Source organism: Papio anubis, chromosome 12 (genome assembly GCF_008728515.1).
Source record: "Papio anubis isolate 15944 chromosome 12, Panubis1.0, whole genome shotgun sequence".
Classification (NCBI taxonomy): domain Eukaryota; kingdom Metazoa; phylum Chordata; class Mammalia; order Primates; family Cercopithecidae; genus Papio; species Papio anubis.
Window position 1 is genome coordinate 13,704,873 of NC_044987.1, and position 26,146 is coordinate 13,731,018.

The 26,146-nt window shown below is 49.6% G+C and overlaps 1 protein-coding gene across 2 annotated transcripts in view; it reads right to left on the reverse strand.

Moving 5' to 3' along the window:
* Positions 1–26,146, reverse strand: part of GRIK4 (glutamate ionotropic receptor kainate type subunit 4) — a 355,193-nt gene that overhangs the window by 153,335 nt on the left and 175,712 nt on the right. For both annotated transcript variants that reach the window (XM_031652867.1, XM_031652866.1), the window contains 3 exons: positions 20,741–20,838; positions 15,968–16,133; positions 3,838–4,016 (listed from right to left, as the gene is read on the reverse strand). In XM_031652867.1, the coding sequence (XP_031508727.1) occupies positions 3,838–4,016; positions 15,968–16,133; positions 20,741–20,838 (443 nt within the window). The remainder of the gene's footprint in view (positions 1–3,837; positions 4,017–15,967; positions 16,134–20,740; positions 20,839–26,146) is intronic.

The window sequence follows — 26,146 nt, forward strand, 5'->3', positions numbered from 1 at the left end:
CTACATCAGAAGAGTCTCCCTTTTGTCTGATCTTTGTACCCGTCATAAATACCCCTAGCCAACCTTCCCTGTCAGTGTGCCTGGCTTTGAGTGTGACAGGTGCTATAGAAACTGACATGTAGATCAGGTAAATAATGAGCTCCGCTCTCTCCAGGGCCCTCATCCCTCCTGACAGTTGGCTAGATTTTCCTAATGTATCCTGCAGCCCTGGGCCACTGGGAGACCGTTTTGTCATGACTATTGAGGTGGATGGAAGAGAAACCAGACCAAGGATGATTACATTTTCCTCTTACATAGTGTTTATCTCCCAAGGAACTCAAATAATTTTGTGAGCATTCTTTTTTTTTTTCCTTTGAGTCAGAGTCTCCCTCTGTCACCCAGGCTGGAGTGCATTGGCGCGATCATGGCTCACTGCAACCTCCGCCTCCCAGATTCAAGGGATTCTCCTGCCTCAGGCTGCCAGGTAAGCTGAAATTACAGGCACCCACCACCACACCTGACTAATTTTTGTATTTTTAGTAGAGACGAGATTTCGCCATATTGGCCAGGCTGGTCTTGAACTCCTGACCTCAAGTGATCTGCCTGCCTTGGCCTCCCAAAGTGCTAGGATTACAGGCGTGAGCCACTGTGCCCGGTCATTCTTACAGGAACCCTCGCAGGCTCCCTGAGGAACAGGTTGGGGGTAATTCTATCATGGTTGTTCCAATGGGAAGCTGGAGGGCAAAGGCTCAGGGGCTGCGGCGGGAGTCTCGGGGCACAATGGAGCTCAAGGCCTCTTTGGTGAGGCTCCTTCTTCCTCCAGGCCAAGCTATATTTCCTCCTCCACTTTCAAGAGGATGGTGTGGCAAGATGACCAACCCATCCTATGCCCCACTGCACACACACAATCGCACAATCCAAGTAAGAGTGCTGCTTCATCTCACCCCTGCCTAGACGGATGCGACCCACTGAGCGAGCCCGCTGCTTACAGCGACGGGCTGGGGGCAGAGGGACCGGGAGGGGCCACAGTCGGGAGCTAAAACCCATTTTGTGAAATCTGCTGTCCTAGAGATAAAAGACAAGAGATCCTTGGTTTTTAAGGCCTGATTTCTGGGTAAACATGGCGTTTGTTGCTGGAACAGCCGCTCAATAAAATCAGGGATTACTCTGCAAATCCTCCTGAAATCAAGAGACGGCAGAGTGCTGCCAAGCTCCAGAGGCTGGGCTCCCACGTGCACACCGAGTCTCCCAGAGTCCCCGTCTGCTCTCTGCCCACTCTGCTTCCCACCCTTGCTGAGGCCCTGCGAGGCCCTGTTGTGCCCTCCTGGAGGGGGGAGTACGGAACCCCAGGGAAGCATGAGGACAGAGGCCAGGCCTGATGGAACACCTGCCTGCCTGGGAAGGCAAATGGGAAAAGGGAACAGGCTTTCCTGAAGCCTGGCTGCTCATTCATCAGTGTGGCTCCCAGGTCACAGGAGTTGGGGCTGACAGGTGGGCCCAGGAAAGACAGCCCTGAGGCATCGAGCAGAACCATTTGCTAATAATGATCACTACACTACAGGCAGAGCTTCCTTCAAAAGCATGGCCACACACACACACACACGCACACACACACAAATCTACAAAGCGTTTTTAATTAACATACCCAGTATTGGCAAGGGTGCTATAAGACACCTATACGCTGCTGGAGAAAGTGTAAACTGTTACAGCCTTTCTAAAACGCAATCTGGCAAATCATATCAGAATCCTTAAAAGCATGCATACCTTTAACTCAGTAATTCCACTTCTAGAAATATATGCTGGGGAAATATTCATGAATGTGTATAAAGATTTATGTACAAAGATGTGCATCTCAGCATTATTTATTGTAGCAAAAGATTTGAAACAACCTGTATCTCCAACAATAAAGTGATGGTTAAATAAATTATGGGACATCTGTATGATAGGAAATGAGGCAGCCATTAAAATATTTCTAGAAAAATGTTTAATGACATGGGGAAAATGCATGGCATAGAATTAAGTGGGGACAAAAAGCGCTTACAGAAAAGTTTGTGTAGTATGACAATAATTTGGGAGGAAAATGTGTCTGTAAAGCAGAAAAAAACAGACATCAAAATTTAACTGTGGTTAAACAGCTCTGGGTGATAGGATTGTTAATAATTTTTAGTTTCTTCTATGTGCTGTCTTTTCCATACATTAAAAAATTTCTACAATGAACTAGTAATATTGTTCGAATTTAAAAAATCATAGTGCAACATCAGACGCTGGGAGCCACGGAGGGCAAGAGACTGGCCCCAGAGGCTTCTACCAGGGCTGTTCAGGCAGGCTCCAGCTACCGCAGGGGGACCTGTGTATTCTGAGCTACCCTCCACAAGGGACATGTGTCTACTAAGCTGAAGCTCTCACTCTCTGCTCCCAACCTTCCCTAAAGAGGGCCCCTCTCCTCCCGTGAAACTTGGAGGAGCTTTTCCACCCTTAATGACTTCATTGATCATAGCTCTAGGCATAAGGAAGACAGAGAAAAAGAAGAAAAGAGAAAAATGCTGTGTTTCTGTGTGTGTGTGTGTGTGTGTGAAAGAGAGAAAGAGATACCGTGTGTGTGTGTGTGTCAGTGTGTGTGTCAGAGAGAGAGAAAGAGAGAGAATGTGAGTTGGGTATACACACACAGACAGACGTGGCTTTGGGGCTCTGGAAGATTACTATAGCAACGGGCTGAAGGGACAGCCCTCGGTACTGAGAGAACTCATTCAAATCTCTTATTAACTCTGAGTCAAAAACGAGCTGGGGAAGGGCAGCGGGGAGGGAGCGGGGAAGGAGAGGAGACAATCATCTGAGTGTCTGCGGGCTCCTCACAGCTTGGCAGAGGTTAACGAGGAGCCTCGCTGCCCTAGTGGAAGATGGCAGGTTGTGTTTAAATGTGCAATTAAAATGGCATTAGAAGAAGCCAGTGCGCCTAGAGAGGTTGGGGGAGCCGCCAAGGGGCCTGGAAACGGGGCCCGCTCTCTCCGAGGTTCATGCCCAGCCCAGCCACCAGCCCAGGAACTGGCGTCAGGTGACTCTGATGCTGCCCAGCTATTTCCAGCTGTTTGTCCTGTGTGGGGCCCCTAGGCTCCTGATTTCTCTCTCTCTTGGATGAGCCTCACTCACACAGTTCTGGTTTCCAGTATGCATGTTCTGACTCAGGCGCCAGCACTGCCCCTCCGACTCCAGGAGCATAGGAGACACTACCTGATTTGCAGATAAGAGAGGGCTGTGCAAGCTCGGCCCTGCTCCACTCAGGGCTGGGCCTTGGACGCATCTGTTCATCTCCCAGAGTCTCAGTTTCTTCATCTGTGGGGGAAGACATTATACCTACCTGACGTCATTGCTAAGAGCTCTAGGCCAGGAGACTGACTGCACAGAAGCTCTGTGTAAACTGTTGTGGACCGTGTCAGATTAAAGACAGAGCTGGCATTCACCAGTACACACTGGTGTGACGGTCCTATTGTGAAACTACGGAAACATTTCTACACCATTTGGCAAACAGCCGCTGCCCAAGCCCCTTGGGTGCCCCACCCTAGCCCCTCCTAGGAACCCACAGACCTCTCCGCAGAGCCCTTCGCAGAGTCTAAGTTTGGCAGCATCTAGGTGTCTCCGCTGCCTACTGCCCTGCTGCCCCAGTGCTGAAAACGACATCCCCCTCACCCTGCTTTCTTCAGTTTTCGGGAACCGCCCATTGAAAACGGAAGCACAGGGAGAGGTTTGTCAGAGTTCAGGTCCGGCCCGGGGCTCCGTCAGCCTCAGCTCAGGAGGACCCTCAAGGCAAGGAGTGTGGAGGGTGGGAGCTCAGCAGGGGAGGGGAGAGAGGGAGGCTCCCACCTTCAGGAGGATGGTGTGGGACATGGAGGCGTTGGCGTGGATGATGATGGTGGCCGTCTTGTCGTCCCGGATCTCCTTGAGGAGCGGGGTGGGGTCCCGGGTGTCATCCAGCATGCGGACGGACAGCGTGTCCTTGGAGATAAGGAATTGCCGGAGCAGCTTCTCTAGGTTTAAAAGGCCTGGAGAGGAGAGAGGATGAAGCCCCTGAGGGTCCACAGAGCTGCCTCTAGAGACACCTGGGCAGAAATGGAAAGGCACGGAGATGTGTGCTGGGAGTGGGGTTGGGGGGTCTGGCCCCATTGCCAGCATTAAGGAGCCAGATCATAACCTGAGCAGGTTTCTCAGCCTCTTTGGGCTTCAATGATCACATCTAAATAAAAGAACACTTCAGAGCCCATCACCTCCCCCGACTCCCTAGAGAATGTTCTTTCAAGGTAGAGACAGAAGCTCCCTTGGAATAAGAGAATCCCCCCTCCTCCTCACCACCCTCAAAAGCTGGACAGGATGCACAGAGACCAAGACCTGGGTTCAGAGACCACCAGGCCTGAGTCTGCTTCTCTAATCCATGGACTTCTCCATGTGGCCAGTTGTCTTGGCCTCAGTTTCCTCATCTGAGAAGTTAGAATTATCACAGCAGTCAGCACTCAGTTCCAAGGCAAGGATTACAGGAGGCCACGTGTGAAGGGCTCAAGCCCGAGCCTCGGACACGGTAAACCCTCATAAATGTTACACTGGGCTCTGTAAGAGCCTTTGTTTTCATTTTGGAGGTGGAGGAGCAATTCCCTAAGATCCCAAGGCCCAGAAAATAGATCTAGCAAAACGCTTTGAACTCCTCAGAGCCTCGTGGCTGCATTAAGACAAAATATTATGATGATCATAAGAGAACAGGCTTTGAACTGCACTCCAGCAGGCAAGAATCTGGGCCCAGAACAAAACAGAAAAAAGGGACTGTGCACCAAGGACCTACCCCTGCCCTCCCTCACTCCCTCCTCTCCTACCCACCAGCTATTTGATGCCTAGGGCCCTGGTGGGAGGAGGGGTTCCGGAATGACGTCACTGAGACAAGAGGGTCTTAATTTTGCCTTGTCTTTGGAAAGGCATGCCAGCCAGGAGAGGGTATGTGTGTATGGGGTGGGGGTGGGAAATGTGGGGGATGGGGTGATGTGGGGGTGCAGGAGGCAGAGTGTGGTCTCAATTCCCATTGAAAAAGACATCATGTAGGCGTTTGCTCCCAAAAGCAATGAGAAGGGCAACATTTATCAAATGCTTATTGTGCTCCAGTTAATGTGCTAAACACTTTCCATGGCTTATCTCATGTAAGTCCTCACAACAATCCCATAAAGTAGTATAATCCCCAGCACAGAGGAGAGTCGGAGGTAGAGGGAGGACAAGCAACTGGCCTCACACACTGGGATGGCGAGGGAAGGGTTGGCTTTCTAACCAGTCCCAGGTCCCGTGCTGCTGGTTTCTGTCCTGGCTGATGGGATATTTAACCCGGGGATGGCTTGACTACAACCCTGGAAGACTGTTTCCTGCACAGGTTCCTCTCCGCCCAGGCCAAAAGGAGGAAGAGCCTCCCATCCACCTCCTCGCGTTGCAGATTGGTGACATGACTTGCTCAGCACACTGAGACACGGGGACACAGCTGGGACCAGAATTCTGATCTCCATTTTTTGATTTCCATCCAACCCTCTTCCCATGACACCAGGTTGCCTCTGAGGACAAACTCAGCTGGAGGCAGCAGGCACAGTGCCCAGGAAGGCCCAGAGACACGCGTCTCAGGACTTAGGGGAGGGAAGCTGATGTGAATGTGTGTCTGTGCTTTTTCTTTTTTCACAGGAAGGAGAGGATAGTGGAGTTGGAGCCCAAGGGCCTGGCCTGATAGAGACAGGAGCTCTGGGAAGGTGCTGCCAACCCGTCTTCGTGTCACCTGTTTTGAGAAGGCTTTCTAGGGAGCTGGAGGTTGTGGCAGGTCGGGGAGAAGCCCTGGGAAGGCCTGTTATTTATAAAGATGCTTCAGAAACAGCCCAGCTGTGCAAACCACAAAACTGGCCTTTCCTCTCTTCCCTGACAGGGTTTCAAGGGAGACTTGTAAAGACTCTCTGCCGCCGCCGTCTGTGCCCCTCACAGCCCCTCACCACCGGCCCCCACAACAGTGGCACTGACGTTGCAGGTTACTCCCTGTCAATCCTGATCCTGAAGCTCTAGATTCAAGCTCAGCGTCAGCCCTCCTTAGCTACATGACCTTGAGAAGTTGTCTAACCTCTTCAAGGCTCCGTTCTTCATCTGTAGAATGGGCAAAGGAGGATGAGAACTCATTGTGATCATATGAGAAACCGCCGGGAAATGGGATGTATGGTCTCCATGTTACTCTTGTATTTACCCATCCCCAGAAGTGCTCCAAGGGCAGGCACGGTGAGGCAGCTGAAGAGTCAGGCAAGGACACGTCTGTTCAACCAACAACAGGACACCAGGCAGAGAAGACGGGTCAGATACAATCCCTGCCCTCAGGAGTTTAGGGTGGCGGCACTCGCAGCTAAGTAGACGATGAAGTTCAAATCACATCCCCGTTTTGTTTGGCAGCCTGAATTTAATTTTTTTTTTTTTAGGGGGCAACCTCATTTTGTCCTATATGTAAAATGGAGAGAGTATTTACCGCCTCTTCCTCAGAGACGATGTGAAAAGCTACCTCCTGCCTGGACAAAGGTCGGGGTGCCTGATCCAAAAGACACTCCAACAAGGAGGTGCAGGGAGGCCACGGAGCTGGGGCACCCGGAGTCTCAGCTGTCTCCTGGGCAGGCTGTGGGTGACGGTGCCCCACAGTTGGAGAGGTGAACAAGTAAGGGGTGGCAGATGCAACCCCCCACCCAGGTCCTAGAATGGAGCAGGAAGAATCTTTAGAGCCTGACTGGGAAAGAGGCCAAATCCCCTGGGATTCTTCAGACAGGCAATGAAATTCAGTGGGACGAGACAGGGAAGGCTGGGGAATGACAGCAGGATTATGCACAGCATGGTGATGCCTGGCAGAGGCCGCCGGGAATGCTTTATTCCTTTGCAAATGGCAGGTGCACAAAACTCCCAGGGAAAGAGAGCCCCCAGATGTCAGATAAACTGGGGACCTGTTCCAATCAATTCCCAGCCTGCTACCCCTTGGAGAGTTCTGCTGTCCTTTAAACAAAGCATAGCATCATTCCCCATCCCATATAACATGCTCTGTGTGCTGAGACGCAGGGCGGGGAGAGGAGAGAGGCGGCGGCAGCGAGTCCTCTGGGAGGTCCACATCCCGCCCAAAATTGCCGATTAGTCAGTTGCTCCGTTTCCCAACCTGGACACACCTGGCTCAGCACAAAGAACCCAGTCTGGGGACATGAGTGCCAACTCCAGCACTGCCAGGCAGGTTACTATGGCAATGGCCCTACCCCTCTGTGCCTCAGTTTCCTCTTCTGTGGAATAAGGGGAGTGACTACATTACAGGGTCATCAAGAGGATGGCAACTACAAGGGGCTTAACAAATCTTGTTTCCCACTCACCCCACAACTGCCCTTTATCCCATCTCCTTCCCGAAACCTTCTCTCCATTCTCCAGCCTCCACCCCCTTCTCACTTCTCCCACCTCTTACAGGATTATCCAACCCACCAAAGATAGACTTGGTTTTAAACCACAGAAAGTATTTGAGAGCACGTATATGCGTATGTATGTATATGTGCATATATGTGTGTGTATATATTTATAATACACAGTCTATGTATAAATGATTTCAGTGTTCGGTAGGGAACCCATTTCAGACTTCCCGGCACATCCCCAGGGCAGGCAGGGTGCATGGTGCTTGCTGGATTGGACTGATGTAGAGACTGTGGGGGAAGAAAGTAACTACATCCTAACGGGTCAGGGGAGCAGCAGTGCCAGGCAGGAACCGTTGCCATGCCACTTGAGGAGCAGCTGACTTGGGTGCCCGGCCGGAGGGAGAGTGGGATGGGCTGTCATGAGGCAGGCTAGCTCTTGGTAGCCTCAAGGACTAAACCCGGGAGTCATGAGGGAGTGGAAGTCACAGGGAGACAGACTCCAGCTCAACATAAGGAATAACCCTTCCTTTATGATGCAGTGGGCTGCCCATGAGGTAGTGAGTTCCCCATCACTGGAGGCAGTCAAGGAAAGACTGAAGCCCCTCTTGAGGATCACCGTAGAGGGAATTAAACCAGTGGATGAAAATTTGAACTAGAAAAACACTGACGTCTTTCCAGCCCAGAGATGCTCTAATTTTATGAATCAGAAGAGGATACTTTTTAATTCTAGGCAGTAGACAAAATTTACATTAGGAAAAGTGTGGCTTAGTTACATTGAGAATATTGAGTTTTCAGGGCAGTTTGGCATTTTCGAATTGTCATTCTCCTCACCTTTATCTGTATAATGGAACTAAGGGATTCACCAAAGGCAGCTGCCATCACAGGGGTTAAAAGCTGCTCTCTTCCCCACACCCCATCCACTTCCACCCCCACTCTCCTCTCCTTCGGGACCATGGCCCAGCATCAGGCCTGCCTGCCTGCCAAGTCTAAGGCGGAGAGGGGCCTAGGGAACCTATTAGCCTTGCTCAGGATGCAGCGGGACGGATCGATGAGAGACTCGGCAGGCAGGCTGTTCTGGGAGGAAGAAGGGAGGCTGGCTTCTGGAACTGGAAGGCAGGGGCCAAGACGGGTGGGAGGAGGATGTCAAGGCAGGGAAAGGCACAGCCAGGGGTGGACACAGCTGCAGGACAAGGACACGAAGACCTAAGTGATGGGTTCGCAGGGGACACAGAGGACCCTTGTATCAAAAAATATTATAAAAATAAACACCTCTTTCACCAGCTTCCTTCCCTCTCTACTGGCTGGAGTAGCACCTTGGTCTGGGACCAGCACTTTTTAACCCTGTGGGAAGCAGCTCATATAATATTGACCTTGGCAGATTGTGGTGAGGATTTAATGAGATAGTATGAATTCAATATGGCACATAGTGTCCTAAACCTAAACCTTCCCCTTCCCCCGCCAGGTGCCCATGCCTCAGGGTGTGTGGTTGTTGGACCTCTTCCATGGTGCGAACCCTCACCAGAGGGACAAGATGAGGGTCCAAGGTGTCCCCAGGTGGGGAAGGGGCACAGAACAAGTTCAAGTTCTGGAATGATGTATTTTACCTGCATCCCAAATTTGTCCCATCCCACACCTAAGCTCTGCTCCAGGAACAGGCAGGGGAGACCAGCGGGGCAAGAGGAGGAGAGGGAGAGAGGAGTCGGCTGAGGCTTCTTGCTCACAGGCGGACTGTAGGTGGCTGTTTGGCCATCGAGGCTGTCTCTTCTACGATGGCAAGAATGGGTGTGGGAAGACCCCGGCCTTTGTGTTCCCATCAGCCTCCTGATTTCACGATGTGTTTCCAGCTTGGGCCTCAGCCACTGGGACCTGGTAGACATCCCTGCTCTGAGAATAACCTTCAGCGTTTCCTAAATTCCTTCACATACACAACTGATTGCATCCTCACGACTGCCCCGGGAGGTGGGTATTATTATCCCACCTCCGAGTCAAGATAGAATTGCTGGCGCGGGAGAGATTCAGTGACTGAGATCATAGGGTCAGAGGTCCCAGGACAGGCCAGGATCCAAACTCAGGTTATCTGATTCCATATTCTGGTCTCTGATACATGGGATGGTCTCGGTCCTCCCGTACTATAGGAAAGATGGTCCCTCACTTTTCTCTGTTCTTTAGGAAAGCTGGGAGAGAAGGTAGCAGGAATCATGTGACCTTGAAAATAGAGATAATCTCTCTTTTGTTCTGCATTTGATGAGAATGTTAATAGGGCCCATCTTATACGGTTATCGTGAGTTACACGGTTTAAATAAGAGAATCTAAAATTTAAATGAGATAATATAAAAACCCTTAGCATGGTGTTGGGCACGTAGTAACTGCTCTGTAACGGGAGGACTGTGACCCTCCTGGTATCAGCTCAGAGCTGCATGGTTAATTTTGAATCATTACGAGCAAAAGGCCTCCCACAGGGCCTCCTGGGGACGGCACAGGGAAGGCCCACAACCGTCCTGGTTACTCTTCCAGGGCCTTGGGTCTCACTACTTACTCCCCATCCTCCACCCCCACGATCACAACCAGAGTTGCAGAATAAAATAACAGTAATTAAATGTGGTATCGTGTTCTGGGCCCAGTTACTTTCCCATCCAATTACCTCAATAGACATTATTATCGCCTTGTTACACGGGAGGAAACTAAGGCTCAGAGAGGCAGATTGACCTGCTCCGTGTCACACAGCTCCCAAGTGGTGGTGCAGCTTGGCTGACTCCGGTATCCTGCCGTTCTCTTTGGCAGCACATCCTCCCTAAGGGCAGGGACTGCCTCGAGATCCAAGTCTGCTCCACTCCAGCAGCCTGGGCCACGTTTGGTGAACACAGGCTGGTATGAGGACAGAGCCCGGCCTCAGCTGACTTTGCTGCCAGGTCTGGCCATGCCTCATTGGAAAGAGATCAGAGGAAGGGAGGAAAGGAAAACTCGTGTGTGCCGAGCATTTCCTCAGTGTAGACGCAGGGTTACTCACTCTCCAGGTGTCATCCTATTTAATCCCCTCAGCCATCCCGGGAGGGAGGTCTCACTGCCCCCATTTTACAGATGAGACGACAGAGGTAGAGGGTAAAGTCACTTTCCCAAGATCTCACAGGTAGAAAATAAGTAGCAGAAGATGTGGGGACATGGGCCATGTAACCACAAAAAAGGACGTTAAAATATTCAGAAAGAGGCCAGGTGCTCACTCCTGGCCTCTGGGATTGTGGCCCTGGGATTGTGGCTCACTCCTACAATCCCAGCACTTTGGGAGGCTGAGATGGGGGGATCACCTGAGGTAAGGAGTTCAAGACCAGCCTGGCCAACATGGTGAAACCCCGTCTCTACTAAAAATAGAAAAAGTTAGCTGAGCGAGGTGGCTCACATCTGTAATCCCAGCTACTCGGGAGGCTGAGGCAGGAGAATCGCTTGAACCCAGGAGGCAGAGATTGCAGTGAGCAGAGATTGCACCACTGTACTTCAGCCTGGGCAACAGAGCGAGCCTGTCTCAAAACAAACAAACAAACAAACAAAAACACTCAGAAACACAAAAGCAAGCATTTAAAAAATAATAATAATAAAATAAGGCCAGGCGCGGTGGGTCACACCTGTAATCCCAGCACTTTGGGAGGCCAAGGCGGGCAAATCATGAGGTCAGGAGTTCGAGACCAGCCTGGCCAACATGGTGAAACCTATCTCCACAAAAACATACAAAAATTAGCGGGCTGTGGTGGTGCATGCCTATAATCCAAGCTACTTGGGAGACTGAGGCAGGAGAATCACTTGAACCCGAGAGATGAAGGTTGCAGTGAGTGAGATTGTGCCATTGCACTCTAGCCTGGCTGACAGAGTGAGACTCTGTCTCAAAAAAAAAAGAAAAGAAAAGAAATAAAAGAAAAGAGAAGAGAAGAGAAGAAGAAGAAGAGGAAGAGGAGGAGGAGGAAAAAAAAGATTTGAGCCATGCAGGAAGATAGCAGATAGCAGCGAAATACGCAGCATATTATACCTGTGGCTCTGGGCTTTGCCTGAGGTCAACAGGTAGATCCGTGGCAGGGCTAGGTGATCTGATCAACAGGCCCTGGGCACCCATAGTGGTGAGCCCCAACTCTCCTTGGAAGCCCCCCAGTAGCCAACTCCCTCAGGCTCTGTAAGTTCCTCCCCCAGCCTCAGCAGGAAACAGGCACTTGCAAATGTTCTTTTTCCTCATTAAAGAAAAATAATGTAATATACAATATCGCTCTACTTGGTCCAAAACCTGCTTATTAAAAATCTACTTTTGGGAAGCAAGAGAGTAAGTGGCATGATTCTCCATGGAATTATCTCCGTTATGCCTAATTTTGATGGCTGGAAAATAGAATTAGATTCTGCTCCTAATTCTACTCACAGCATCTCTTGGCCCTGCATTAATAAGGAAGATGGAAGAGTGTCTCCTTTGGAGCTCTGAGCTGCATTTCCCTTTGGTTCCTCATTTTCTCATCCCTTGATTAGATTTTTAATCCTCTTTGCCCTTGAACTTCTGCTCTGCTCCACCTTCCCTCCTCTGGCCCTGGAGGGTGGGGACTGGAGTCCCTCGGCAGCCTCAGTGAGTTTGTTCCAGCAAATCTGTTTCGTGCCTGCCAAGTCTGCTGGGATGTGGGCTGGCCCCTACTGTATCTGGACAGGTACATCTGCTCCAGAACCTTGTCTATGCTTAGCTGTCCTGCACCCCTGCTCAAGGGAACAAGGGCGTGTGTTGTTCAGAGAGATCTCTGCCCTTCCCTGAACACTGCACCTGCCACCCTCGAACCACTGCTCTGTTTGTGCAGACCATGATGGTGGAAGGGGGTCATGGAGAGGGAAAAGCCAGCTTGAGGATCAGAGGACTAAGAAAAAGTCTTAGCTTTGCCATGTACCAGCTGTGCGACCTGGCGTCCCTTAATACCTCCAAGACTCTGTTTTCTCAGCTCTGGAATGACTGGGGAGGAGGGAGGTAAAATGGAGAAATGTTAAGTGAAAGTGCTTTGCCATCTGCACAAAACTGTGTGAATGTCAAGGAATGTCATAATTCTAATGGGAAGAGCCCTGGGCTGGGAGGCAACAGAATTAGCATAGTGCTTAGTGTGTAGTAGATGCTTAGCAAACATCTGAGCAACCTGTTTCCCAAAGCCCAGTAAGAGTTGAAGCAGAGGAAACAAGTTTCAGCTTAAAAGCAAGCCAGATTGTGACTAGATACAAAAAGAACTTCCTGTCAGGTTGGTGAGATATTGTACCAGCATTGAGGAAGACTGCAGGACAATCTTTGCCTGGAGACAATTGCGGGTGCCCTCGGTCTCTTAATAACCCCGCTGTGTACACAGGGTACACCAGTTCAGTCCTGCCAAAATGGTCTCGTGGCAGTCAGTTCTAGGGGAGAACCCCTGAGCCTGTTACACCATTCGAAGGTCCAAGGGCGCCACAGGAGGAGAACCACCGAGTGGAATGCAGAGCTTCCTACTGTGTTGCTTGAAGTGGGAACATCCTTCAGGTTGAAAGATCAGCATTCTTTTTCTGCTCATGGTCAAACTTATTTCAAAGAAAATGAAGCAAATACCTGTTTTGGCCACAAGACATCTGAGCGTGTCCATGCTAATGTGTATCGTCAACTTCCTCCACTAGGAGGAAATAGAATGAAGGGTTATCCAAACATTATTTTTTTGCCATAAAACTCCTGGTCCACAAAACACTTATCATCAAAGCAGAGCTGTCCTGTAGAACTTTCTGCGGTGATGGAAATGTTCCACACTTGTGCTGTCCAACACAGCAGCCACCAGCCACGCAGCTACTGACCACTTGAAATGTAACGAGACAGACTGAGGAACTGGATTTCTAATTTTATTTCATTTTAATGAGTTCATACGTACACTTAAATAGCCATATGTGGCTTGCAGCTGCTGCACTGGTCAACATAGATCCAGAGGAAACCCATTTGAAAAATACAGGTGTAATGACGATGGTGCACTGGACTGTGATCCAGAGACTCTGGATTCAAATCAAAGCTCTACCACTTACCAATTATGAGACTCTAGTCAAACCAAGCTACCTTCCGGGCCTCCCTTTCTTCTTCTCTAGCTGAGGGGGTTAGAATCTATGTTCACTGATCTCTTGCCAAACCCCCTTCATGAAAGCCCTGCTGGAGAACTCCAGTGTACCTCAATTACCATTTTACTGTCTTTCTTTCTTTGTTTGTTTGTTGTTTTTTTTTTTTCTTTGAGACAGGGTTTCACTCCTGTTGCCCAGGTTGGATTGCAGTGGCATGATCTCGGCTCACTGCAACCTCCGCCTCCAGGGTTCAAGTGATTCTCGTGTCTCAGCCTCCCGAGTAGCTGGGATTACAGGCGTGTACCACCACGCTCATCTAGTTTTTGTATTTTCAGTAGAGACGGGGTTTCACCATATTGGCCAGACTGGTCTTGAACTCCTGACGTCAAGTGATCTTCCCACCTTGGCCTCCCAAAGTGCTGGGATTACAGGTGTGAGCCACTGCGCCCATTTTACTGTGTTAATTGCTTCATGACCATTGATCCTGCTTAGTTTTCCATCAAGTCTGCTTCATTTTTGAGAAGAGAGACTGCGTGTTGCTCTCTCATGTTGTACATAGAGCGTAAGGGTGCCCAGCACCCAGGAGATGCTCGAAGATGCCTGTTGACTGCCTGAGTGATGGACTGGAGCGCTCTTGAATGCACCCAACTTGCTGGTGCCACTCAGGGCCTGCCTGTTGAACAAGGCTTTGGGATCAACCTTCTTTCTCCAAGTCTGAGGGTCCCCAGCCCCTTGGGTCTCATTCCAGTTCCCAACTCCTTTGCCCTTTTCATGGACCCAAAACCAGTTGTTCCACAAGGGCACACCCATGATGAGAACAGCCTCTCTGCAGAAGACGCTCCTCGGAGAGTGACCTTCAAGGGCTTGCAGATGACACAGGACCAAGTCTGCATTCCTCACCTGCTACAAGGATCTCTGCTCCCTTCTCCAGCCTCTCTTTCCATCTTTATCCAGCACGGACTCTAGGCTCCAACCTACTCCCCCTAGGTACAGCATCAGGATTCCTGCCTCCCTCTCTTGCTCCTCATCTGGCATGCCCTATCTCCTTTCCCTCCTTTTCTAAATCTTTTTTATCCTTTGAGATCCAGTTGAAGCCCTGCCCACATCCCAAAGCCTATCTAGCACCCTGCACTCAGGGACCTTCTCCTTCTCGACTGGCCACATTGCACATCTGACACTTAGCATAAACCACTCTGGGCCTTCTCAGATCAGTGGCAAGGGCCCTATTTTCTCTGCATCCACTTCAGGGCTCTGGAAAGAGCTTTCGACTTGAAGTAAGGAGGCCTGTATTTGAGTTTGGGCCCTGATGCTTCAGTTGTGTGGCCTTGGGCAAGTCATTTCACCTCCTAGAGTCTCAACTTCCTCAACTTTGAAATGGGGAGATCCAACACCTCCAAATCCCCTGGGTGGTCACAGCAGAGTTGGAACTCCGTTCCTTGATTTCTTGGGTAGCACAGAGTAAATATTCAATAAATCTGTATTGGATAAATGAATTAAAGCAAATGCCAGGCACAGAGATCTGGGAAAGTAGGTGGTTCTGACTCTTAACAGAGTGGTGGCTTTTGTATTTGGAGACTGTGGGGATTCCAGGATGCAGGAAGGACTTGAGAAGGCAGAGCAGTTCTGAGAAGCCATAGAAAGGAACCCTAATAAAGATGGAATCACTCTGCAGTGTAACCCATAAAGACCCTCAGGGTAAGCCCTGGACAGGTGAGCTGCATAGGACACAGATGCCTGGGGCTCAGGCACTGGGCTCCAGCAGTAGCCAGTGGCCAGCACCTGTTTGACCACATGTGGGTGCACAGCTGCCGCTGGGAGCACACAGATGCACAGATTTGCTGGAAGGTGCTGGCTTAAATTAGCTAAATCTCATAAACACTAAATTTATGTCACAAATTGTCTGAGAGTCATAGAAAACACATTTCCAAAACCTGCATTTGCTAAAAAATGCTTTATCAGGAATTGACCTTGGACCTTGTTCCATCAGCAAAACCTGCTCTCCAGGGGAAGAAGCTCTTCAGCCCATCAAGTACAAATGCATCCAATTTTATATGTTCCCTCTCTCTCTTTTTGTATCTCCTTAACAATGAAGCTGAGAATGTGGGAATTGAGTTTGCAGATGCAAAAAGGCTTGGCGGTTGGCCAGTCTCCTTGTAACCTAGTTCCCCTCTGTTCCACTCATGCCCAGGGAGTCCTGGCAAATAGTACTCCTGGATGGACTCCCTCCCCATCTCTCCTCTCTCTCTCTCTCTCTCTCTCTCTCTTTCTCTCTCTCACTCACTCCTTTTCTCTTTTTCTCTTACACACACACACACAGACACACACACACACACACACACACACACACAAGGATAGGAACGTCCAAACCCACTGGTTAACAGCCCTGTGGATCTGAAGGAAACCTCCCGTTCCTGGAGGGTCTCCAGCCAGGGGCACAGGGAATCAGGCCAAAATCAACAAGACTGGACTGTCTGGGGTGGAGCTAGCCTGGGGAAACTTACATTCTGCTTTGGCACAGATGAGGCAGGCGGTGGTGCAGTTGAAGAAGTTCAGGATCCCGGCTACAGCCACGCTGATGTCGGTGTTGCTGGGGTGGAGGTTCAGGGTTGTGAATCTCTGGAACTGGAACTTGATGAACTCCTCTGGGGCCACTTTGAAGTGAGGGACCTGGCGAGAGGAGCAAAAACGGACAGCAGGGAGGATCCAGGTGGGTGAAAAGAAAGAAAGAGGGATGAGTGAGCTGAGGCTGCAGAGGGTGGGTTATTTTATGTAACACCTTCAGCAGACACCAACGGGAGAAGGAGCTCCCAGGGCACCCACTCCGTGGGAGGAAGACGAGAGATGACATCCCTGATGACGCTTCAAAGAAGCAGCCCCGGGACAGAAAACTATTTGTCCAGAGACCCAGATGAATGTACCGTGGGTCTGCAACCTGGGGTCTGTGGTCCTGAGAAGGCAAAAGAATAGATCTTTATTCTCAGAGGAACTGCCTGCCACTGGGCAGACAGACAGTTGGCTCTTGAAAGCATAATCCTTAGAATATTTTATTTGTAGTTAATACATCAGAGCAGAATGGCAAAAAGAGAAAAATGGCTACCCTGGGACTAAGAGAAGAGTCCCATTAGCCCAGCCCAGCCAACAGGTGTAGAGTAACCAGCTCCCAACAAACTTCAGTGGAGAACACCCAGGGAGAGGAAGTAGGGCGGGGATGGGCTCCTGCACAGACTCACACGGGCGCACGTGGAGGAAGGAAGCCCTGCAGGCTGAGAAACCATCTAGAGAACCTCTGAACACAGCCAGGTAAATAAATACCTGGTTTGGCTTCATTAGGACAGTGTCAGCTTCCCTCTGCATCTATTACTGACATTTCCAGGACCCACCGTCCTGCCTTCTGCCTCTCTTTTCCCAGGAAATGATCTTAAGAGGTTGTGATGGCTGCTTTATTGGCAGCTTAGGCTATTTGGTAGGTAATAGGAAAGTTACAGTGTAATCATCTGCCATCCACCTTGATTTTATTCTTTCACCCTCACCCCTGGTGTTCAGAGCTGACAGAGCTGAAGCTGAGTATCAGTGTGTACAGATGTTAAAGCAAGGAAGATCGATAGTAGACAGCAGGAAGAACTTCCTGGTGGTGAGTAGATTGGCTTCCAGAATGGATTATTCAGAAATGACGGACGAATTGTCTCTGCCTACTCCAGCCCAGAACTTATCCTGCCAAGAGTCTGGGAAGATGTTGGGATGGTCTCTGTAGGATTCTCCTACTTTATCCTTTTAAATTTCTGGGAGAAGTCAGCTGGAGACCAGAGCTCCTCTGAGACTGAGGTGGGAGGAGGATAAAGATTTAGCAGAAACCAGGGAGAAAATTTCTGAATTCAACTAGGATTAGCCTTTGAACCATAGGGAGAGGGCAACCAATATTTTCCAGCAGAAACTGAAAACCGCAGACTTGGGGAGAGTCTGGTGAGTTATGAAAGGCAATTCTAAAGAGTGAAATTGATCTGTGTCGTAAGGGATCTTTCCTCCTGCTTGTATTTTGTATCCCATCCACTCTGTCTAAAGTGAATAACAAACAGACCTTGAAAGGAAAAGGTCACAAATGGGCAAGATAGAGGGGAAGGCCGGGCAGGGGCAGGCAGGGTAGCCTGGCTGGCTGGTTTGAATGTTTGAGCACCTCTGACCAAGGTCGTCCCTGCGTAACCCTCTAGCCTACCACATTCCATTAGCAGCTAACCCAATAGAGCACAACCCATTAGCACCCCCTAGTACTGTGGAGCCCTTAGAGATACCATGAATCCACCAGATCCTAGAGATGGATGGGAAGGACTCAGGAAGGTCAAAACAAATGGGTTTTGGAGTCTACAGACTTGGGTTTGCATCCAGGTTCTGCTATGTGATTTTCAGGCAAACCACTTAACTTGTCTAAACGTCATTAAAATGGAGATAACCACAGGTGCTTCTTAGAGCTCTGGGAGGATAAAATGTGCACCTGTGTGTAGGGTGTATAATAGCTCAATATCTAACGAATAATAAGTGCTTGGGCAAGGCCCTTTCTCCTTCCTCCCCAAACACAGGAGCTCCCACAAAGCTCTTGGAGTTGTGTGCACAGGGAGTGAGGGCTGAGGAAGGGGACCTGATGGGGAGCCCCCAGCACAGTCTCCTTGAAGCCCGCTGGGCTCTACTGGGTCCAGGGAGGGATGGCCCAGCCCAATCCTGGTCCTGTGGTTCCCTCTCTAGGACAAAGATCGATCTATACTCAATGTGCAACTGCAAATGTATCCCAGGAAGCCATCACGGAGGTGTGTGTGGGACAAGAAGAGGTGAGCAGAACGGAGAGAGAAGCAGCAAGGCAGAAGGCAGCCAGCCACAAGGGCTGCAGAGATGTCAGCAGCACTTAAAGGAATGGACTCCTGGGTGAGAACTCCATTGCTTTTCCCTGGAGCTGGGGAGAATCCGCGTAAGGCAGTTCAGTCTCATAAAACATTAAAATAAATGCATAATCTGAGCAGAGAGGAAAGGTTGCTCTAGAAGAAACATAAGCAGACAAAGGCGGGTAAGCGTCTGGCCGCTCCCAGGGCAGTGCAGTGCAGTCTGGCTGGCTGGTCTGGCACAGGGGCAGAGGAGTTGGCTGCAGATCAGGGGCTTGGCTTCTGGCCTGAAATGCCACACAGGGTTAAAGGATATATTGGCTGAGATCACATAGCCACTGAACTCCAAAAGAAGGCCATATTGGAGCGGGGCTTGGGGGAGGATTGTGATGCACAGCAAAGACCGTGTCGGGGCGGGAGGAGGGAGAGAGGAGGAAAGAAAAAGAGGATGCAGAAGAGAAAAGATGGGGAGCTGAAGTCTTGGCAGCCCCCCTTGGTGAAGATCAGAGCCACTGCTAGAATAACGACTTGCCATAGATTTAAGCTGTTTCTCAGAGTGTGGCAAGAAAGATGTAAATTACACATGAGGTCTAACTTCCTGGGCCAAGGGCTGGGAGAGGCTGGGAGGGACCTAGCAGAACAGAGCTCCTTTGTGGCCTGGGCTGGCCTGAGTTGTCTTTGAGGATATGTGAGGGGGAGGAGGATGGGGAGTTGTCAGCCCCAGCCCACGTAAGAAGGTTCAGGGGCACAGTCTACAGAGAGAGGCCCAGCTACTGGAGGAGCAGGACCAATGCAGCCAGGATTAGGATTGCAGCACTTAAATGTGCACACTATTCTGAGAGTGGGCTCATAAAATCAGGAAGATAGGCCGGGCGCGGTGGCTCAAGCCTGTAATCCCAGCACTTTGGGAGGCCGAGGCGGGTGGATCACGAGGTCAGGAGATCGAGACTATCCTGGCTAACATGGTGAAACCCCGTCTCTACTAAAAAAAAATACAAAAAACTAGCCGGGTGTGGTGGCAGGCGCCTGTAGTCTCAGCTACTTGGGAGGCTGAGGCGGGAGAATGGCGTGAACCCGGGAGGCGGAGCTTGCAGTGAGCCGAGATCACGCCACTGCACTCCAGCCTGGGAGCACAGCGAGACTCCGTCTCAAAAAAAAAAAAAAAAAAAATCAGGAAGATAAATATTCTTCCGCCCAAAGCCTCAGGGACTCACTGAGCCCTGGATCGTAAGAGATAGTGGTGGTATCAGAGGGGTAGGCTCTTCCTAGCAGGTGTGGGGTGGGCAGAGCCCTGTCTGTTGCTCCTGCCCTGGCAGGGGCGGCTCACTGAGGAGGCACCCAGTCCCTCCTGCAGCAAGTGCTTCTCCTATTTCTAAGAACTGGGTCCTCCTGAGACTAGAGCTTCTGGAAGGCTGAGTCTCCAGGCCTCTAGGGCAGAAGCAAGACTGAGCCTTCCTCTCATGTCCCTGCCCCTGACCCCACCCAGGCCCTGACCTCATGCCTGATCACCAAGCTCCATCTGCTCCCTAAGGACCTGGCGGGAGGGCCCTTGGGGCAGACAGGGGCTAAGGGGCCACTTTCTCACTGTCTCCTGAGGATATATCTGAAGGGGAAGGAGTGATGGATCCAGGAAAGACCAGGAAAGATGCCAGCACTAGACAGAATCTCTGAATTTCTGAGTTTGTCTTCTCTGGGGAAAAAGGAGGAGGAGAGCTAACAGAATAGGGAGGGGGGCAGTCACTCTGAAACTTGTCCCCTACCATTTTTTTCTCCCATGGAAACAGAACTAGAGAAAATGGACTCAACACTCTGAAACTGGAGAGCCTCCAGTTCGAGTCACATCTGAGGAAGAATGTGCTGCCTGAAGAAGCAAACACTGGAATTGGTGAATGAGGAAGAATGCAAGATAAAATCTCTTTTCTAGATAACTTATATGACAGAGGCTTTCAAACTTTATTTTAGCAATAAAATGTAGCAAAGCCTTCCTCGAAGGCTTCCCTCCCCGGAATCCCGATATGTACACAGATGAACAGGAGCTGCTCACGTGGACACGAGAGTGGACGCTCAGACGTCTGCCCGCTTGGCCTGCCATACCCACCACCCTCTCCAGCCTCTCCCTCTACCCACCACCACCAAGAGGCCGCTGGGGGCACCGCCATGGAACCCTAAGACACGGAGGAGCTCTGCTTCAAACTCCTGCTGTCAAACACCTCCTCCCAGACCCCTCCACGCAAACATCCCGGAGCAGGGCAAGCCCACTGCTTCTGTATTTGTATTTATGTTGTTGTTACTAATGATACCAACCCAGCCTTGACAGGCTCTTCCAGCCCTTAAGAATCAACCGTATCTTTGGACCCGGGGCACAGGCTCCAGTGCACGGATATTCCCCAGCCCTGCCTCACCACTCACCTCCTTCTCTCCACAGATGTTGCTGATGATGGAGCTGGAGGCTGGGCTGGACGATGGCCCGAGGACAGCGACCACCCCCTTGGGGAGGATCTGACACACTGCAGCCGGCGGCAGGGACAGGGAAAGAAGCAAGGCACTCATTAGGTCAGGCTTGGGCCACGGCCCAGTCCTCTCCTCTTCACCCGCTGCCCCCTCACCTTCTACCCATCCGCCCCCCAGGTCCCTGCGCCAACCCTTCCAAACCCAGAGTCTCTCCTTCTCCCCCGGACGACTGGGCTCCAGGACAGTTTTATTGGAGTTTATGGACGGCATTAAATGAGGAAATGACCCAGGTTATGACAACATACGGCCACAGCCAACAGGGTGTATAAATTGTCTGGATTGTCACTGAAGGACAGAGGCTAATGGAGCAAACCTGCAGATTCCAACCCGCGGCCCGGCCTGGCCTGCAGGGGGGTAGGGGGAGCCCCAGCACAGCTGCTGCATTAGTCCCCCCAAATATAAAGAGAGTATAGGAGGAGGAAGGCAGGCAGGCGGAGGTACGAAGGAGGGCGAGGATGACACAGACAGGAAGAGAGCAGGTGCAGCTAAAGTCAAAGGGAGCAGAGGCAAGAAAAGAGGAAAGAAGATGGGAGGCAGGGAGAGAGCGAGAGGCAGAAAGGAGTCTCATCTGTCAATGCCCCCACCGTTCACTTCGTCCCACAGCCTGGCACATTCCCTCCCCCAGGCAGAGCAGGTCCCGTCCTGACAGACCAGCATGGCTGGGATCTGGCCTTTCCCTCCTGCACTGAACGCTTGCTCACCTGTCTGGGATCAGCTCCAACACCACCTTCTCCTTAGACCTTCCTGGGCTTATTTATTTATGTATTTATTTATTGAGATGGAGTTGCACTCTGTCACCCAGGCTGGAGTGCAGTGGTGCAATCTCGGCTCACTGCAACCTTCGCCTCCCAGGTTCAAGCGATTCTCCTGCCTCAGGACTAACTGGGATGACAGGCACCCACCACCACGTCTGGCTAATTTTTGTATTTTTAGTAGCGACAGGATTTCACTGTGTTGGCCAGGCTGGTCTTGAACTCCTGACCTCGAGTGATCCACCTGCCTTGGCCTCTCAAAGTGCTGGGATTACAGGCATGAGCCACCGCACCCAGCCACTGGGCTCCTTTAGATGGAATTAACACTGCCTTCGGCTCCCAAGGCCTGGGGTTCATGCCTCTAGTCTAAGACACTGTATCTATTTTGGTTTGTTGTTTAGAACTCTCCTCTCACTAGATTTCAAACCTCTTAAAAACAGGAACTGAGCCACATTTACTCCTAATCCCCACTTCTCACCTCTTCAGTGTCCGGCACAGTATCTTCTAGAAAGTAGGAAGCCCAGCTCAGATTTGCTGAGTGAATGTGTGAAGGAATGGGATGTGTAATCAGCAGAGGGGGAGAGAATCTAAGATTTTAAAATGCTAGAGACTGAGAAAGGGAGGACGGGAGAGAGGGAAACACAGGGAGAGAGGACAGGAGAGAATTCTCAGTGCACACACTAGGGTATCAGAGCCAAGGGGCCGCCCCGCAGAAAATGCAGTTGAGGTTCCCACTGCATCCTTGTCTGCAAAACTCAAGGCTTAACTCCATATGTATTTTCTTCCTACTCGTATTAGGAGTCAGGCAGAGCAATTTCCCTGGGCTAGCAATTGAGGTTAAGGGACTAATACAAGGTTTCTTATTGAACCAGCTGCAAACCCACACCTGCCATGTGGATGCTTTCTCCTGGGTTAGGGTCCAACACAGCCAGGTGATCACCTGAGGCAGAATACCAGGGTTCAAATCCCAGCATTGCAATTTACCATATGAACTATAGATCTCGGAGTCTTCTCTTAGCTTAGGGCTTGGGCAGGCATCCCACAACGTCCCAAAATCTCAGCTGACTGGAAGACTCATCAGTACTAAGTATCTGGCCGAGGGAGTGATGATCAGGCTTCATCTCTGAAGAGCCTCTTCAAAGTCCAAGCTATTTCCATGGGGGTTATCTCATGTGACCTCAGCCAACTTAACTCTTACAGCCTGCTAGGTGCTTTAAGTTCATCATCCCATCAGATCCCTACAACTGCCTTGTGGGAGTGGGGTCTTATCTCCTGATTTTACTGGTAAGGACACAGCACCCTACAGATGTGAAGTGCCTCCGCTCTGGTCACACACCTAATCAAGGCCAGAGCTGGCATCTGGATTCAAGTCTCCTGACCCACATCCAGGGTTCATGTTCCTCTCTCATAGCCACTTACTTTGTCTCCACTGCCCCCTGCAGCCAGCCACTCCTACACCCAGCTCTTCTCAGCCTCTTACAGTGGAGGTCCCCCTGCCCACCTCATCTGCTGAATCCACTTTCTCCAAGGTCATCATGACCTGTTATCCCTTCTCATCCTGTTCTCTTTCTGTAGCACTTGTTGTTCTGACTGCATTGTTCTTTAGAATTTCCTAACACCATCCAATCTGGATTTTCCTCCAGTTCTCTAGTCAGTCTTTCTCTCAGTGCTGACTCCTCTTCCTTCTCCCACCCACCAAATTTGGGATTTACCCATGACTCACTCTTCCTGGGCCATTTTACCATTGCCTACGTCCTCCACCCTTGTCTCTGCCCAGATGACCCTGCACTCTCATCTATGTGCTGGGTCACAAAGTCAAGTTCCAACCACCTGCTGGATGTTGCCACAGGGCCTTCCCTCTGGCATCTCGCACTCAGTTCTGTAAGAGCTTGGAGTCTGATGCATGGCTGTCTGGGTTTGGGTCTCTGTCACTTACTAGCTGTGAGACCCTGAGCAAATTACCAAACCTCTGGGCCTGTTTTCTCACCTACAAGATACTAACAGCATCTCTCTCATAAGGTTGCTGTGAGAATTAAAGTGAATTCATACTTAACACTTAGAACGGTACCTGACACACTACATGACCCTTTTCTTATTATCCCCACCGTATCAGATTTGTTACATATTTTTCACAGTCTGATTGGATCTCCATACTTCTATGAGGAAAATTCATTTTTATCTCCACTTTACAGCTGGGGAAACTGAGGCCTACAAAGTTTAAGTAACTTGTTTAAGATCACACAGGTAATATAAGGTCAGACTGGGCTTGAACTCGGGGATCAACCTAGCACCAAAGCCAGTGCTCTTATCCACTCTACTTTACTCCTCTTAGCTCCTCAAGCTCAAAGCCACAGTCATCCTGGCCTCTTTCTTGCCTTCCCTCACTAAAGCTGTCCACCTCCTTTACCAGCCAGGGACCAGGTTCCGACCATCTGACCTGCTCACTCTCTGCCAGCCCTTCCTTCCTACGTCTACTGCCATGGTTCCAGGTCAACCCCTCTTTATAACCTGCCCTTCTAAGGGATCTCTGTCTCCAGGATTCTTCATTTCCAATCCATTCTTTAAATGGTGGGGCAAATTATGGTCCTAAAACATAGATGGGAGTGCTCCCCCAAGGCAGAGAACCTGTCTTATTTATGTCTGTGTCCTCCATACTTGGAACAAGACCTGACTCAGAGTTATGTGGCCAATAAACAGTTGCTGAACCACACTGAGGCCCCCTCAACACCTTCCATGGAAAACGGGAAATAAACTAAATGTATAATCATAAGGGAACAGCTATATAACATGTGGGTGGTATGCCCAAATGGAATATTATTTAGGCATTTAAAATACTTATGAACAGCTTATAATAGTATTAAAAATATTTATGTAATAATACTAAGAGACAGAAGCAGGATATAAAATTATATGTATATCTATACAAAGGCTACAACTAAGCAAATACAGAGAATACTTATACATTGAGGAATGATTATGAGAAGATGTTATTAAAGACAACATTTACTGAGTGTTAATTATGGCCCATTCGAAGCACTCTTACAGAACTGACTTATTTAATTCCCAAAACGACCTGATGAAATAGGTACTATTACTGTCATTCTCATTCTACAAGTACAAAAACAAGACAGAGAAATTAAAGAGCAGAGTCGAGATTCAACAGCTCCACCCATTTCCCCAAAGACCAGCCCCTTCACCACTGCACCACACAGCCATCCCCAGCAAGTGGCAATTAACTGGGATGTTTGTAGATTGCCTTGGCCATTGGAACACTGAGTTATTTTCTTCCCTTTTTTCATTTCACTACTTTCTATAATGAGCACATATTCCTTTTTATAACATATTATAAAAAATACAACGCTATAATAAAAGCATTCTTCTGACGAGCAAGTAAAATTCTAGTGACTCTGGTCTCCTTAAGTCCTATCTTTGTAGCCTCTTCTCCCACCGTGCCATCTCCCGCTGCATGCCAGCTCACTTAGAACATACTCTGTACATATTTTCCTGCCTGATCCTGTTCCCGAATGGTTATCTCTAGACCAGGGGTTCTTAACCTGTAGCCTGGGGTCTGTGAGTAGAAGTCAGGGGTCTGTAAACACTTGCGGGGGGAATTGCATCATTCTTTTCTCTAACCCCTAAGTGAAATGTAGCATTTCTTTCCATTTTGAACGTAGGCAATAAACCACAGTATGTTAATAGCACCTGTGACTTTGTTTCCCACAGAAATCACCAAAGTTTTCATATCACACTTCAGGGCTAAGGATATCTTGAAATACCAGTTATATTCATTATTACTTCAAAATTATGGTAGTAGTTAGACTCGATGCTGGGCTTGGCTATTTAATACATTAATGAAGAAGCACATATATTAGTATACCACTATTAAAATATAACTGCATTTCCATATAGCTGGTTTTCACAGTCATCCTATCCATTTTATTGGATTTCTGTTGTTTATTTTCTGTCCTTTTTTATTAATAAAAATGTTTTTATTCATTTAAAAACATTTATCTGAGAAAGGATTCATTAGCATCTCTAGACTACCATGGTCTAGGCCTTCTCTCGCCCTTCTGCCTAGCAAACTCCTACTCATACTTCAGCATCCAGCTCAGATCTTGCTCCTGGGCCAGAAGGCCTCTCTCCCTCCCTATATTGACAGCACACTGTGGCTCTGAGTCAGCTGCCTTTAGGAGACAGTGCAGCTTCCTTACTCTCTGAATTCCTGGCCAGCTTCTGTCCCAAGCACCCTGGTGACACTGGGTCCCAACAGAGGAAAGTTCCTCCTGAAAATAAATTCTCAGAGAAGGCCACAATTCCTTATTCCCAATTCCAAAGTCCAAAAGGCTCTGAAACTTGACGTTTTTCATCAAACTCAGTTGTTGGCAAAATCTGATCTCAACAGACAGATATAAAGCTATTTACAATGTGTGAGTATTTGAATGTAAGCATGCATGTGTTTGAGTATGGGATTACTGGAGATTCAACTTTATATATGGCACATGCACCACACAACCGTTCTTTTGTTTTTGTGTGTTTGTTTGTTTGTTTTTTT